The 14,908-nt window shown below is 47.5% G+C and overlaps 1 protein-coding gene across 2 annotated transcripts in view; it reads right to left on the reverse strand.

Annotated features, from left to right (window-relative positions):
* Positions 1-485: 485 nt before the first annotated feature.
* LOC138844713 (protein sidekick-1-like) overlaps positions 486-14,908 on the reverse strand; it is a 71,131-nt gene continuing 56,708 nt past the window's right edge. The window contains exons 1-4 of one of the 2 annotated variants that reach the window (XM_089309498.1): positions 8,452-8,685; positions 8,242-8,361; positions 7,714-7,808; positions 486-738 (exon numbers count right to left, since the gene is read on the reverse strand). In XM_089309498.1, coding sequence (XP_089165624.1) covers positions 7,723-7,808; positions 8,242-8,361; positions 8,452-8,668 — 423 coding nt within the window. In that variant the 5' untranslated portion in view covers positions 8,669-8,685 and the 3' untranslated portion in view covers positions 486-738; positions 7,714-7,722. Of the gene's footprint in view, positions 739-7,713; positions 7,809-8,241; positions 8,362-8,451; positions 8,686-14,908 lie in introns of those variants that run through there. The other variant, XM_070054418.2, reaches the window with a different exon arrangement.

The following is a 14,908-nucleotide window of genomic DNA, read 5'->3' on the forward strand; positions in this document are numbered from 1 at the left end:
CAAGAATGTACAACCATCTTTTTGGGTTTAGCAGTCAAAGTTATTACTGCTGTGTTGGAGAACCTTCAATGCAAACTGAGAGAAACTATCTTAGCAAATTAGGAAAAACAGGAAGCAAAGCCTGTGAGCAGGAACTTCCTTCCTGGATGACCAGATCCACTTTCTCAGCTCCTATCCACTAAGTAGAACTATAAATCCAGAAAATAAAACAAGAGACCTGGAAATCAACACAGTTGCTGGGCATCTTAATTGCCCACCTATAAGAAGATGACTCACCTGCGGGCACCTGCTGGTTCACCCATCCTGGCATCAGAATTCAGCCAGGTAGGCTCACACCTCCTGGAACTGTCTGTGATACCTCCGAGCACATATACGGTTTACAATATACAATTTAAAATCTATTTAGAACATATGATATGAAATTTATAATATATAATAAAAGGTTATCATATAAAATACAGTATTCGATTTATAACATACAATTTATTCTTCCCTCCCCCTGGCTCCTGAAGGCCCACGTGTCCCCTGCCTGTGTCCAGGACCGGCATATGATACGCACAAACATTTCAAGAAGACTCACCAGGCGAGAATGGACAAACCTGAGGGTCCTGTTGAATCCACTGCCACTCCTCCGACACCGGCAGCCCGGCCCTTCCTGTAGGTGTTGCTCTCGGCTGCTCACCTCCTTGTTCTTAGGGCCAGGGCTTAGCACATGCTCCAATGAAGAACTCCACGGCGCTGGACACCAAGAAGAGAAACGAGAAACAGCAGCACTGAGCACCCCTTTTATAAACTCGGTATTTAATAGCATACATCATTTCTGGTCAGATTACCTGCAGGCTCCAACCAATCAAAAAACAAAGACCAAGCCCGCGCAGGGGTGTGGCTCCAGGCTTCTCCTGGGCTCCTGCTGTCTGTCCCCAGTAGGCAGTGAAGCCAGGCGCCAGCGCAGTGGGGCCACAGGTCAATTGTTTGCTTCACTTTTGTCATGGAATTTATTCCACCATTCGATTTAAAATTTGACAGAGTTTTTCTCTTTAGGTACAATACATACTCTTCTGCTTTTTCTCCTTAGAGTGTTCAAATAAAGTGAAATTGCTTTTATAGGACTCATGCATTGGGAGTGGTGGCTGTTTTTCAACTACTAGATTACAGAAAGAAAACAAGGGTGGGATGCTGGCATTACAGGTGATGGCTTAACCCACTGCACCACAACACTGTGGTGTAGTGGTGACTCCTGCGGTGCCAGCATCCCATATAGGCAGCAGTTCGAGTTCTGGTACTCGGATTCCAATCCAGCTCCCTGCTAATGTGCCTGGGAAAGCAGCGGAGGATGGCCCAGCTCTTGGGCTCCTGGCTCTTGGCTTAAAAATTTGCTCTGTGGGCCAACGCCGTGGTAAAGTAGGTAAAGCATCCCTCCGGCAGCGCCAGCATCCCTCATGGGTGCGGTTCGTGCCCCCGATGCTACTCTTCCAATCTAGCTTTCTGCTTATAGCCTGGAAAAGCAGCAGAAGATAGCCTCACTTCTTGGGCCCCTGAAACCATGTAGGGGACCTCAAAGAAGCTCCTGGCTCCAGCTTTTGAATTGGTTCACCTCTGGCCATTGCAACCATTTGGGGAGTAAACCATTGGACGGAAAACCTCTCTCTCTGTAACTCTACCTCGCAAATAAATAAATAAATCTTTAAAAAAGTTGCTCTATCTCCCACTGCTTTTCAGAGAGAAGGTGGATAAAAAGGTGCTGTGCGCTCTAAATCCATTTGACAAAAAGGACTAAGATAATCTAAGATCAGGAGCAGTAGTAAGCAGCCTTTGAACCACAAAATATAATAAAAACTATGTTGCTTAGCACACCAAGTGTTGGTCCACTACTACTCAAAAGCAAAGCATTTCATCCTTGTAATTATGCTCACACGACACGCACTTATATACCCTAATGGTTGCGAAATTTTCTTCAGAATACAAGACTTTAATTTTTACAGAAGAGAAAATGCCAGCTTTGATAAAATGAACATGCCTGCACTCGAAGGGAAAATTAAACCTTCAGAAAAAAAGCAGTGAAACCACCAGATTGTGAAAAGAGTATTTTATCCACCAGGAAGTTTCTGAAAGCTGTTTTCTGTCATAAACAAACAAGGTGCCCAAACTCAGGACTGAACAACACATTCTACCAGTGCCACACAGCCACGATACTAAATTATTGTTCTTGCCAAGGCTTCAAATAGAGGGTACATTTCTAATTATGCTGGGTAAGCTCCAACACCCTCAGTTTTGAGCAAGCCGAAAATTGTAGTCTAATGCTGCAAACTTCTATCAAGTTCCTAGTACCACGGGTTCAGTAAGTTATAACACACCTAAGATGGTGAATTTACTGATGACCAAAGATTGCCAAAACGACTTTTCACATACATTTCCTCAGGTTTTTAAACAAAAGGCATTTTAAAGTTGCTATAGCAATATAAAGGGAAAGTAAAGAATGACCAATCACACTGCCTCTGTTAAGGTCAGAGATGCTCTGTCTCACCTGCATTCCTTGTACGGCCGGCGCGCTGTGGCCGGCGCACCGCGCTGATCCGATGGCAGGAGCCAGGAGCCAGGTGCTTTTCCTGGTCTCCCATGAAGTGCAGGGCCCAAGCACCTGGGCCATCCTCCACTGCACTCCCTGGCCACAGCAGAGAGCTGGCCTGGAAGAGGGGCAACCGGGACAGAATCCGGCGCCCCAACTGGGACTAGAACCCAGTGTGCCGGCGCCGCTAGGCGGAGGATTAGCCTAGTGAGCCGCGGCGCCGGCCAGAACGGCATAGTTTCTAATTTCACAAGGCTGTAGTGATTGTATCTGGTGCCCAACACAGACAACCTAGTGCTTGCTGTGCTGCTCAAAAAATCCCAGCAAACCTTGTGGTCAATTCAATTCTAGAAGTCTCTTCTGCCTTCTCATTAACTGCTACTTATATTCCTCTGTTTTTCTTATGACTTTCCCACATGGAGCATTCTCTAAAATACCTTCAGGCCAGACTTCAGCCCCTGGATCCTCAAGAGTACAATAATGTACAGTTTGCAGGGCACTGTTAAGAGGTCAGGGAGAAGTCCCCTGGTGTTAATAGCTTGAGTAATATTGTTTTCTCCTTTAGACCACATCATTAAGGTGCTTTCATTATCCATAAAGCAATTCTTTATGTCACAGCAAATGAGATCCGGCACTAATTCAAATAGGCTAATTTCAACCTAACAAAATAATTTATTCCTAATAACTAAAGGACCAAGACAATGACCAAAATTTGTAAAGACTTGTTATGATACATGAGGGATCTTCAAACATTATATAAAACATACGTATTACAAAAAATATGCATGGGCTTAAAAAAATTTTACACTAAAATAAAGGTATCTTTTGAATCCATTTCCCATTAACTTTCTGAACTATTCTGATGAAGAAAAGAAAAAGCACGGTTTTAAAAATGAATCCTACCAGAGCAAAGGATGATGCTACATGATAATTTACAAGGGAGAAGCCAGCAGAGAAGACGCAAGAAGCCTAACGCAAAAAAATGCTGCCCTTCCTGAATTGCAAGGTGACTTGAAGCAGAGGAATGAGATTTCCTTTCCAAGTTAGAACAAATGCACACATTAGCATTAAGTTCTTTTTTAAAAAAGATTTATTTTACTTATTTGAAAGAGTTAGAGAGACAGAGACAGAGACAGAGACAGAGACAGAGACAGAGACAGAGAGGTCTTCCAACAGCTTGTTCACTCCCCAAATGACTGCCAATGGCCAGTGCTGAGCTGATCCAAAGCCAGGAGCCAGAATTTTCTTCTAGGTCTCCCACACGGGTGCAGGACCCCAAAGACTCAGGTCATCTTCTACTGCTTTCCCAGGGCTTAGCAGAGAGCTGGCTCAGAAGTGGAGCAGCCGGGACATGAACCAGCACCCATATGGGATGCCAGTACTGCAGGCCAACACTTTATCCTGCTGTGCCACAGCGCCGGCTCCAGCATCAAGTTCTGATAGGACCATCTCCTCGTCCTGAGGCTCTGCTCCATTCTACTGGAAAGACACAGTTTTACCTTCTAAGCTACACACAGATTTAGTGACAGCCTCCAGAGCACCATGGCTTGCTGTGCCACCCTGGCATCCCAGGAAGATCCCACAGTCCCAGCAGGAAGCACTCAGCTCCACCATGAGGCGGCACTCAAAAGTCTTCACCATGGGTGTCTGCAATCACAGTTGGATATCCAAGTGGTCACACAGATCCGAGGAACTCTGTTACATGTTTTCTGGCATCTGGAAACTCAGAAGTCAACTCAGTACATTTCCAGAGGCCAAAGCCTCTACACCTAGGACCAAGCAGCTCAGAACATGTCCTGGGGTGGGGGCAGTGAACTTCCCAAGGCAGGAAGTGTTCAAGTTGCACATAAAGTCCTGACCTCTGGTCCAAGATCCATTTGTGGGGATCTTGAGGTGACCTTAGTTATAAGGGGGCTGCTTGGATGCAACATTTCTATCAGGGGCCTTGTCTGGACCTTGATTGCCAGGCTCAGAGCAGGAATAGAGCAGGGACAGACTGTCCCATGAGTCATTTGCGAGCACAGTTCTCAATGTGTGGTACCATAGAAACACTAAGCGGAGCTGTGGGGACCCAGTACTGCTCAGAGAACTTGCAGGAGGTCTCTGCCACACAGCAGCATTCCAGTTCCTCTCAGTGCTCTAGGTCAGGGGTGAGGAGCCTTACTCTAGAAAAAGATACCAGTCCTAGCTAGACAAGACAAGAGGTCTCTAAGAAAATCGAGGAGCGTGATCACGAGACAGTATGACTAACTAGTCCACACAATCCTCAGGGAGCTGATTTAATAAGACATAAGTCTGCCCAGGTGCCCTGGAGTGTCACAGGATTATACCTGGACTGGTTAAAGCCAATGGGTTATATTCAGCAGCCAGGGCCAACCTCATGGGCATGCAGCCTACATGGTCACACAGAAACAGTCACACGGCTCGCTCTCTGAAGGGCCTGCACTGGGTTTAAACCTCTGCTGGTGGTGTCTTAAAAATCCTCAAAACTCTGTCTTTGAACTTGTGTTTTGTAAGCCAGTCAAAAGAGCATGAGTCTGAGCCAAGGAGGTAGGTGGAAGAAAGGAAAGAGCTTTATGTTTTAGTATCTTTAGTGGCCCTTTACCCCTGCCTTTGGAACAAGGTCCTCACAAAATTGTGCAGCAGGCCCAGTTAGCAGTGGTGAGGTAAACCCCTCCCAAGTAGCCAGCCACACTTTGAAGGAGGGAACTGAAGACTAATCAGGGATGGGCTTTTGGTATAGCGACTAAGCCTCTACTGCAATCCCCACAGCTCATGTTAGAGTGCCCAGGATCAAGTCCTGGCTGAAGTCCTGATTCCAGCTTCCTACTATTCCAACCTGGGAGGCAGCAGGTGATGGCTCAAGTACTTACATCCCTGCCACTCACATGGGAGACTTGGATTGAGTTCCCAGACCCTGGCTTCACATACCTTTCCAGCTGTTGAGGGCATTAGGGAAGTAAACTAACGCATGAAATATTTCTTTCTTCCTTTGAAATAAATAATAAATAAATTTTAAAAAGACTAATCACCAGGGACCTTGAGGACTCCTCAAACCCTCTGGTCCTAACCCTACCAGCAAATCTCCTTTCATACCTCAAGGTCCCTCTTAAAAGTCAGTTCCAGTCCCAGGGTGGCAAGGTACCCTCCTCAGACTCCCCCGCCCCCTGCCAACAGCTCAAGACTCCCCACTGGTGTGAACCAGGACACAAGACCTATGTTAACAAATCACAGCATGAGGCCACAGCATTAGCAAGAAGGGTCCTTAGTGATACAGCTCAAGTCCCTGTAGTTATTTATGCTCCACACACAGACAAGCCCAAAGACTAGGACCACTGGTTTTCTCCGGCTACCACCTCTCTGATACCCCAACTCTGGAACCGATGGAAGCTGAGGTTCCAACCCCAGGAGGGACACAGCTCTGGGGCAAGCAAAGCAGGATTTAAACTGGAACTTCACTGATCTTGATATATGGCCTAGGGCAGGTTCCCACTTCCTTTAACTAATATTTAAAAGGCTATCAGAAGTGCCTCCCTCATAGACCTTTGAAGAGAATTAGACAGGACAATGTGGTATAATTCAAAAAAACAAAAACAAACAAACAAAAAAAAACCTCTTGCTTCCCCTCCTTGTGTTGTTATTTAGAAATGAGACAAGGGTACCTTAAGAAGCCTGACAACTGAAAGTGCTTCATTAATGCTGATTCTGTTAAACATCCTTTCTTGTCCCTCCGACCTTTATTCTTGTGACCAGAGCCTTCATTAACCATCACTTCCTGTCCCAAGACGCAGCAGTGAGGGCACTGTTAGTTCTGCATATATCAAATACCAACCGTGACCAGGGACTACAGGAATGAAAGCAGAGAGATAAAGTCCTGCCCTGGACAAGCTCACAGTCTTGCATGAAATAGGTATACAGCAAATAAATGGTGATTAAATGGGTAAGTACTTTACATATATAAAGAGTGTGTAACAGAAATATTTCTGTAATGAAATACATCCAAAAGCTCTGGATACTTACCTCTGTCAGGGGAAGGAGAGAAAAGTATCACAGAAAAGGAAGACACCCATACGGGATGCTGGTACAGCTGGCGGTGGCTTCACTGACTATGCCATGGCTCTGCCCGCCCCACACCCCCAAACCCCCAACAACCCAGGCTGTTCCCACTTGTGATCAAGCTGTCTGTGTGCAGTCTGTGAAAATTCACCAGATTCTGTGCAAATTAATTCGAGCGCCCCATGCCCGTTTTCCTGCACACACACCTTACACTTCCGAACAACCTGGAGAAGAGAGGCCGTGAGTCAAGGTCCTCTTCTCAAGGACGCGACCAAGGCTACTGCTGGCCAGGGACAGAAAACACCCAAGACGCAACCGAGGCCATGGGAAAAGTTCTTCCTCTCCCAAACCCCGCCACCACCCACACCCACCAGGACTCCTGTCACTCTCCACCTCCCTTTCCTCTCCTCCACGCGGGTTTCTGCCCCTCCCTTCCTCACCTCCACACCTACACATCACCTTTTCATTCTCCCCCCTTCCTCTCTCCTCCCGCGTCCCCCTTGAGCCCCTCCCTCCTCCACTTTCTATCCCAACTACCCCTCAAACACACACACCCTCCCCGCTCTCTGCACCTCGGGCCCTACCCACCCAGTGACAGGAAGGCCACCACAACCAACCATCCACAGAAAGAGCTGAGTGGATATGAAGCCAGGAGCCAGGAGCTTCCTCCAGGACTCCCACACAGGTCTTCAACTGCTTTGCCTGGCCACAGCAGAGAGCTGGAACGGAAGTGGAGCTGCTGGGACTCGAACCAACACACATATGGAATGCTGGTACTGCAGGCTGCTTCACCCGCCAAGCCATGGCTCCGACCGCCGCCCCACCCAGGCTTTTCCCACTTGTGATCCCGCTGTCTCCTCAAACGCCTAGGAAAGCAGAGGAAGTGGCCCAAGGACTTGGGCCCCCGAACCCACACCGGAGTACTGGATACAGTACCTGGCTAGGGCTCCGGCCTGGTCAAGCACCGGCCATTGTAGCCACCTGGCACCTGGGCGGAGTGAGCCCACACACTGAAGATCTCTCCCTCACCGCCTCATCTATAACTCTGCCCTTCAAACCAGTCTTTAAATAGAAAAAAGTCGCGTACTTACTATGAGGTGTCAGAATCTTGGGGCAGGCTTGAACAGAGCAAAGAGGGATTCTTGGGGTTTCTCTAAGCTTCTGCTTTCTCCTCCCTGTGTGCAGTCTGTGGAAAGTCACCGGATTAGGTGCAAATTAATTCGAGCGCCCCATGCCCGTTTTCCTGCGCACACACACCTTACACTGCCGAACAACCCAGAGAAGAAAGGCCGTGATCAAGGCCTCTTCTCACGGATGCGGCCAAGGCTACTCCCCGCCAGGGGCAGAAAACCGGGGCCGTGGGAAAAGTTCTTCCTCTCCCCACCCCACGCCCAACCACACACTCACCGGGATGCCTGTCACTCTCCCCCTCCCTTCCCTCTGCCCCATGAGGGTTTCTGCCCCTACCTTCCTCGCCTCCACACCTGCACGCCACTTTTTCATCCTTCCCCCTCGCTCCCTCCTCCCACCTCCCCCCTACACCCTCTCCTCCACCTTCTATCCCAGCTACCCTTCACACACACACCCCACCCCCTCTCTGCACCCTGGGCCCCGCCTACCCAGTGACAGGAAGGCCACCACGCCAAACTCTCCGCAGGAAGGCCGTTTCTGTGTCTCTGGAACATGAACGCAGTCTTGAGGTGTAGTCTTCGGGAAGCGGCCAAAGCAAAAGACTGCACCTAGAAATTTCCAGAAGCCCAAGATAACTGATGCGGCCGCCTCAGACTGCAGCCTCATCTGAACCCGGCCTGAACCTGGGGGGCACTCACTGTGTCTCCTCAGGGTGGGCCACCAGCGTCGAGGATGGCTCCTCAAGGCTTGTGCCAGCGCTGGGCAGGAGCGGACACGACGCTGACTCCTACCTGAGCACCAGCACAGCTGCAGATGCGCCTGCGGGTGCACTTCCAGGTCACAGCGCCAGGCGCAGGCGCACTCCTCACTGGCCGTCGCCATGGCGCAACGGGACGCATCTGCGCACTGCGACATCCCACGTCCAGCGCCCCCAGGGTCACTTCCAGTCCCGCCCCTCCAGGCTTTACCCAGGCTGGGCAGCCGCTGGTGGCCCAGGTACTCTGCACCCCACTTCCCTGCTTCCTGGGAGTCCTCAATGGAGCTCCTGCCCCCTGGCTTCTGTTTGGCACAGCGCATGCTGTTGAAGCCGCATGGGGAGAGAAGCAACGCAAGCGGCATCGCGAGCGCTCTTTCTCGCCAGAGCGTCCATCTGGGGGATCACCCCCCAGGTGACTACAAAGGCCGGGGCTGGGCCAGGCCAAAGCAGATGCCAGGGAATTTATCCGGTACTCCCTTCTGGGTTCAGGGGCCTACGTCCTTGGGCCATCTCCCTCTGCTTTCCCAGGTACGTTAGCAGACAGCTGGATCCCACGGGGAACAGCTTCCAGGAGGGACCAGCGCTGTGCGGTAGCGGGTAAAGCCACCGCCCACAGTGCCGGCAACCCATATGGGCTCCGGTTCGAGTCCCGGCTGCTGTACTTCCGAAGCAGCTCTCTGCTGCGGTCTGGGAATGCAGCAGAAGATGGCCCAACTCCTTGGGCCCCTGCACCCATGCAGGAGACCCCGGGGAGGCTCCTGGCTCCTGGTTCCTGGCTTCAGATCCGCTCAGCTCCGCCCTTTGCAGCCAACAGGGTAGTGGACCAGCAGATGGGAGACCTCCCTCTCTCTCCTCTCACTCTGCCTCTCATCCTCTCCATGTGTAACTCTCGATGAAAAATAAGAAAGATCGAAAAAAGTAAAAAATTTAAAAAAGGAAGACATAGCTGTAAATAAAATACTGCATCAAGACCAACTACTAGAGTTTGTGTAGAATTTGATATTATATGCACTACATACCCTATTAACACAGAATTTGAAAAAGAGTTTAACTTAGAAAAGATTCTGGTACACATTCCTTCTCTTCTTCCTTACAAACATTCTGTCTGGCGTATTCTCTGACTCACGCATCAGGAAATCTTTGCAATGTATTTATTCAGACTCTTACGTGTCCACTTGCACAAGGACACGGAACACCTGTGACCTACACAGTTCTCCACAGAACACAGGTCTGCTTGCAAGTCACCACCCTTCACAGTCTAGCCCTGCATTTAACCTATGGAATGTGTTTGAAATGGGACAAATCCTATCTTCCACAAAGCAAGACAGAATACAGAAAGGCAGCATCTGAGGTCACTGTTGACATTTTCTACGTGCACGTTATCATGTTGGTACTTTTTCTCTCATTTCTCAATGTTAGATACATCAGCTAGGAGCTGCATCATAAGCAGCACTAGGTGTTGGCACTGTGGTGTTGTGGGTAAAGCTGCCCCCTGCAATGCCAGCATCCCATATGGGTACCACTTCCAGTCCCAGATGCTCCATTTCTGGACCAGCTCCCTCCTAATTGCCTGGGAAGGCAATACAGATGGCCCAAGTGCTTGGGCCCTACCACTCTTGTGGGATACCCAGATGAAGCTCCTGGCTCTTGACTTTGGCCTGGCCCAGTCCCAGCCACCACTGAGGCCATTTGGGGAGTGAACCAGTGGATGGAAGATCGATCTATCTCTCTCCCTCTCTGTCTCTCTGCCTTTCAAATAAAAAACCTTATCTCTTTTTTTTTTTTTGAGTAAAGTAGCAACACCAGGACTTGAAACAGGGAATACCATATGGGATGCAGGTGTTCCAAGCAGCTTCTTAATGCCATCCAACATCAAATACCTGCCCCTGAAGGTCTTCTTACTCAACTTCTCATTTCACATGTGAGGTTTACAACCTTTGTTCCTCTCAAAAGGACAGTACTGTACTGCCTATGTTAGAAAGGAAATCTAGCAGGTAAGCGCTGTGGCGTAGCAGGTAAAGCCACTGCCTGCAGTGCAGGCATGAGCCTCAGCTGCTCCACTTCCAATCCAGCTCTCTGCTATGGCCTGGGAAAGCAGTAGAAGATGGCTCAAGTCCTTGGGCCCCTGCACCCATGTGAGAGACCTGGAAGAAACTCCTGGCTCCTGGCTTCAGATTGCAGCAGCTCCAGCCATTGCAGCCATCTGGGGAATGAACCAGCAGATGGAAGACCTCTCCCTCTGCCTCTCTCTCATCCTCTCCTTCTCTCTGACTTTTAAGAAAATAAATCATTAAAAAAGAAAGAAAGAAGAAAGAAATCTAATCAGAGCAAGATCAGCAGTAACATTCCTGTGTCAGGCATTTGATAAGAGAAATGCCCCTACGTGTTCAAAGTGCCTCCCTGTATTCTCTCCATTTACTGAGTGCATGTATTGGTCAAACGACTGGTGCTTTTGAGGAGGATGAGCAGAACAAGAATAAGAGGCAAAGGATGACAATAATCTGCAGCAGGGCCATGGAACGAAGGTGGCAGAGAGGGAAGATTCTAGTCATACCAAAGCTATAAAGAGAAAAAGCTGAGTTGCTCCACATGCATGTAGAAACATCTAAAGGTACTCTGCTTTCTAGCCTAGGTAGGAGGCGTGAGTAACAAGAGCACCCATCAAAGAGAACACAGCCTTTTTTTACCTATTAAGACTGCTAACAATTACATAATAATGACCTGGAGTTCACACTACAGAATAGAGAAGCAGTGTGCTTCAAGACAGCACACTTGAGTCTTTTTGTTTTTTTTTTTTTTTTTTTTTTTACAGGCAGAGTGGACAGTGAGAGAGAGAGAGAGACAGAGAGAAAGGTCTTCCTTTTGCCGTTGGTTCACCCTCCAATGGCTGCCATGGCCGGCACATTGGGCTGATCCGATGGCAGGAGCCAGGTGCTTCTCCTGGTCTCCCATGGGGTGCAGGGCCCAAGCACTTGGGCCATCCTCCACTGCACTCCCGGGCCACAGCAGAGAGCTGGCCTTGAAGAGGAGCAACCGGGACAGAATCTGGCGCCCCGACCGGGACTAGAACCCGATGTGCCGGCGCTGCAAGGCGGAGGATTAGCCTATTGAGCCACGGCGCCGACCATACTTGAGTCTTAAACCAAGGGTTCTAACATGATCCAGGAGCAACCAGGACTATAACCCGGTGTCCATACAGGATGCTGGTGATGCAGGCAGAGGGTTAACCAAGTGAGCCACGGTACTGGCCCCTCCAATCACTCTCGTAACATCTCCACAGTTCCCTCCTCATGCGTGTCCTCTCTCAATCCCTACTCAGTATAGATTCTACTGTCTGGCACTATCAGGCCCCCCACCAGGTGCCCAGTACTCATCCTCTCCTCCTCTGTTTCTCTATCACAGGAACCTTAAAGACCTTGATATGTACTAAACCCAACTCTCCGCCATCACCTCACCTCCACACAAAGAGCTGGCCATGGTTCAAGGATGCTACAAGGAACTGCATCCCCTGAACTGCAATGTCTCCATCATTAACGTTTTACCACATCTGTTCCAATCACCTTCTTTATCTAACTGCACCCATTCTCATTACTCTTAGAGAGCAAGTTTCTGACATAAGGGCTGATCTGCCCTATGTTCACCAGAGTAAACGTTCCACAAGAGAATATTCACCTCTGGAACCTCAGATCACTAGCTGAATAAGGAAACTGATACCACACTGTCAGTCCAATCTAGAGGTCCTCTGCACACGCTGTGCCTGTCAACAGCAGCCCTTGCACTTGCTGCCCAGCATCAAATGCGGCATTCCCTTGCTGTACCTCTTTTATTCTCAAATAGCTGCTCAGTGTTTCCCCACCTTTGTGATATTGACAATTCTCAAGAGTTCCAATCTTTCACTCTTTAGGATGTCCCTCAAGCAAAAACTGTAAAGGTGTCCTCAAAGTCAAACTCATGTTGGCATTTTATCAGAAAAACCTCAGAAATCACACTAACCTTTTCTCAGCTTTTCTCATCAAGAATCACATGATGTCAACGTATGTCACGACTGGTGAGGTTAACCTAGATCATCTGGTCACCAGATTTTCCTCTGTAAATCATAAGCATTTTGTGGGGAGATAACCCAATACTACACAGCATTCAATGTCTCATCAAACTTCTTCCCACCAACATCAAGATCCATTTGTAACTTCCATATGAATCAACTATCATTATGGTAGACGCCAAATAATGACTTGTTTTTTTAACTACCCATTTTACGGGGAGATAACCCAATACTACACAGCATCCAATGTCTCATCTAACTTCTTCCCACCAACATCAGGATCCATTTGTAACTTTCATCTGAATCAAGTATCATTATGGTAGATGCCAAATAATGACTTTTTTTTTTGAACTACCCACTTCTTCATCATTAACAAAACACCCCGCTGTAAAGAAGAAATTTTTCTTATCTCTCACTTATTCGTATACAACATCAACATTTACTTTAGTGCTGAAATTATCCAGTATCTGGCCAGTGTGCGCTCCTTCAAGCTAACTTCTGCATCTTCATGACACACCCTATCACTCTGAAAGAATTTTTTTTTAAGATTTATTTATTTATTTGAAAGGTAGAGTTAGACAGCCAGAGAAAGAGAGAGAGAGAAGAGAGAGAGAGAGACAAGAGAGAGATGAGAGAGAGAGAGAGAGAGAATGAGAATCTTCCATCCACTGGTTCACTCCAGAAATGGCCACAATGACCAGAATTTTGCCAATCCAAAGCCAGGAGCTTCTTCCAGGTCTCTCACATGGATAAAGGGGTCCAAGGACTTGAGCCATCTTTCACTGCTTTCCCAGGCACATTAGCAGAGAACTGAATCTAGCAGCTGGGACCCAAAGCGGCACCCATATGGGATACTGGCGCCACAGGTGGTAGCTTTACCTACTAAGCCACAGCACCGGCCCCTGAAGAGTTCTTCAATTCCTTAGAGAAATATATTTCCCAGGCTCATTACACATACCCTGCAATCAACTGTTCCTTCAAGGAACTTTGATTTCCCTCTTAGGAGATGACAGAATTTACAAATTCATCTAGCTATTTTTGATTGTAGACATCTTCCATGACCATTTTGAGGACTTCCCATATGCATGGATTTCAAACTTTTCGCATCAAAATAAACTTATCTCTTAATTCCATTTTCTACAAACTTTTAAAGTGGTGTCATATGCATAGATTTTCAGTATCTACATTTATATTCATGTTTTAAAAACCATGAATTTACTTTAAATTTCCAATTCCTGTCTGACATCTTCAAATTCTTTTTAATCTTCCTCATTCTATATTTATAAATTCCTTATCTGTCAATAATAAACATAGTTTGTTGTAACCTCAATATATTTACTTGGTTGCTCAATCTCCTGAATATATAACCAACTTCATTGGCTGCCTATGCAGCTCTCAGTCCCACTGCCTCCTTCACCTCTAGTCTGGTTGCCCACTCTTCAGCTCCTGTACCTGTCACTGCCTCAAAAGAAAGGGAAGGTAGGGAAATCCATGAAGAGTCCATAACAATCCCAAAATGGAACTCCAAATTTTCTCCCTGCAAACCTGCTTTTCTCTGAGTCTTCCACTTGTCAGTAATCCAATGTAATTCACTTCATTGTCTGGCCAAAATTGGGTTTGCTTCTTTTTCTCAGTATCCATCTAATAACACGCTTATTTGCTCTACCTTCAAGACTTAATCCAAGCATTGCTACTTCTCTCCAGCTTCAGGCCAACTTTTACAGCCCAAGTCTACTTATGCTGCTCACAAAGACTGCTTTAAGAGTCTCAAATTCTCTGCCTTGCAAGCCTACAATCTATTCCCCAGAGAGCAACCAGGATGACTTTTTTTTTAAGACAAACACAAACCAACGCACAGCCTACTCTACTGAAAATTCTCCATGGACTTAGACGTAAAATAAAATCCAAACCCTTCACCGTATCGTATCAGCTTCTTGAAGTACCCCTGCTACTTCTCCAACCTCACCCACCAGCTAACTAGCATCTGCCACTCAGATCTTTCTGTGACCCTCAGTCACCAGGCTCTGCCTCATGCACTCTGCGCTTGCTGCTCTCTTCCATAAACTGGGTATAGTCCCTCACATCGAACAGCTGTGCTAGAATGTCACCTCCCCAAGAGCCTTTTCTGACCTGCATTCAGTACCTCTAGCTCCATCTTCATACACTGCTTTTTTGTTTTCACAGCACTTAACACTATCTGTAGCGCTATAATGAGTTTTATTCAGTAGTTTAATGACTGTCTTCCATTATAAATCGTTATTCTTATAGAGACAGCGTATTGACCACACAGTATTACTTATAACACCTCATGAACACTGAATAAATGTTTGCTAAGCTGACACATTTACAGAACTGT

The sequence above is a fragment of the Oryctolagus cuniculus genome, chromosome 12 (genome assembly GCF_051225735.1).
Source record: "Oryctolagus cuniculus isolate XC-2025 breed Fujian yellow rabbit chromosome 12, ASM5122573v1, whole genome shotgun sequence".
In the NCBI taxonomy this organism is placed as follows: Eukaryota; Metazoa; Chordata; class Mammalia; order Lagomorpha; family Leporidae; genus Oryctolagus; species Oryctolagus cuniculus.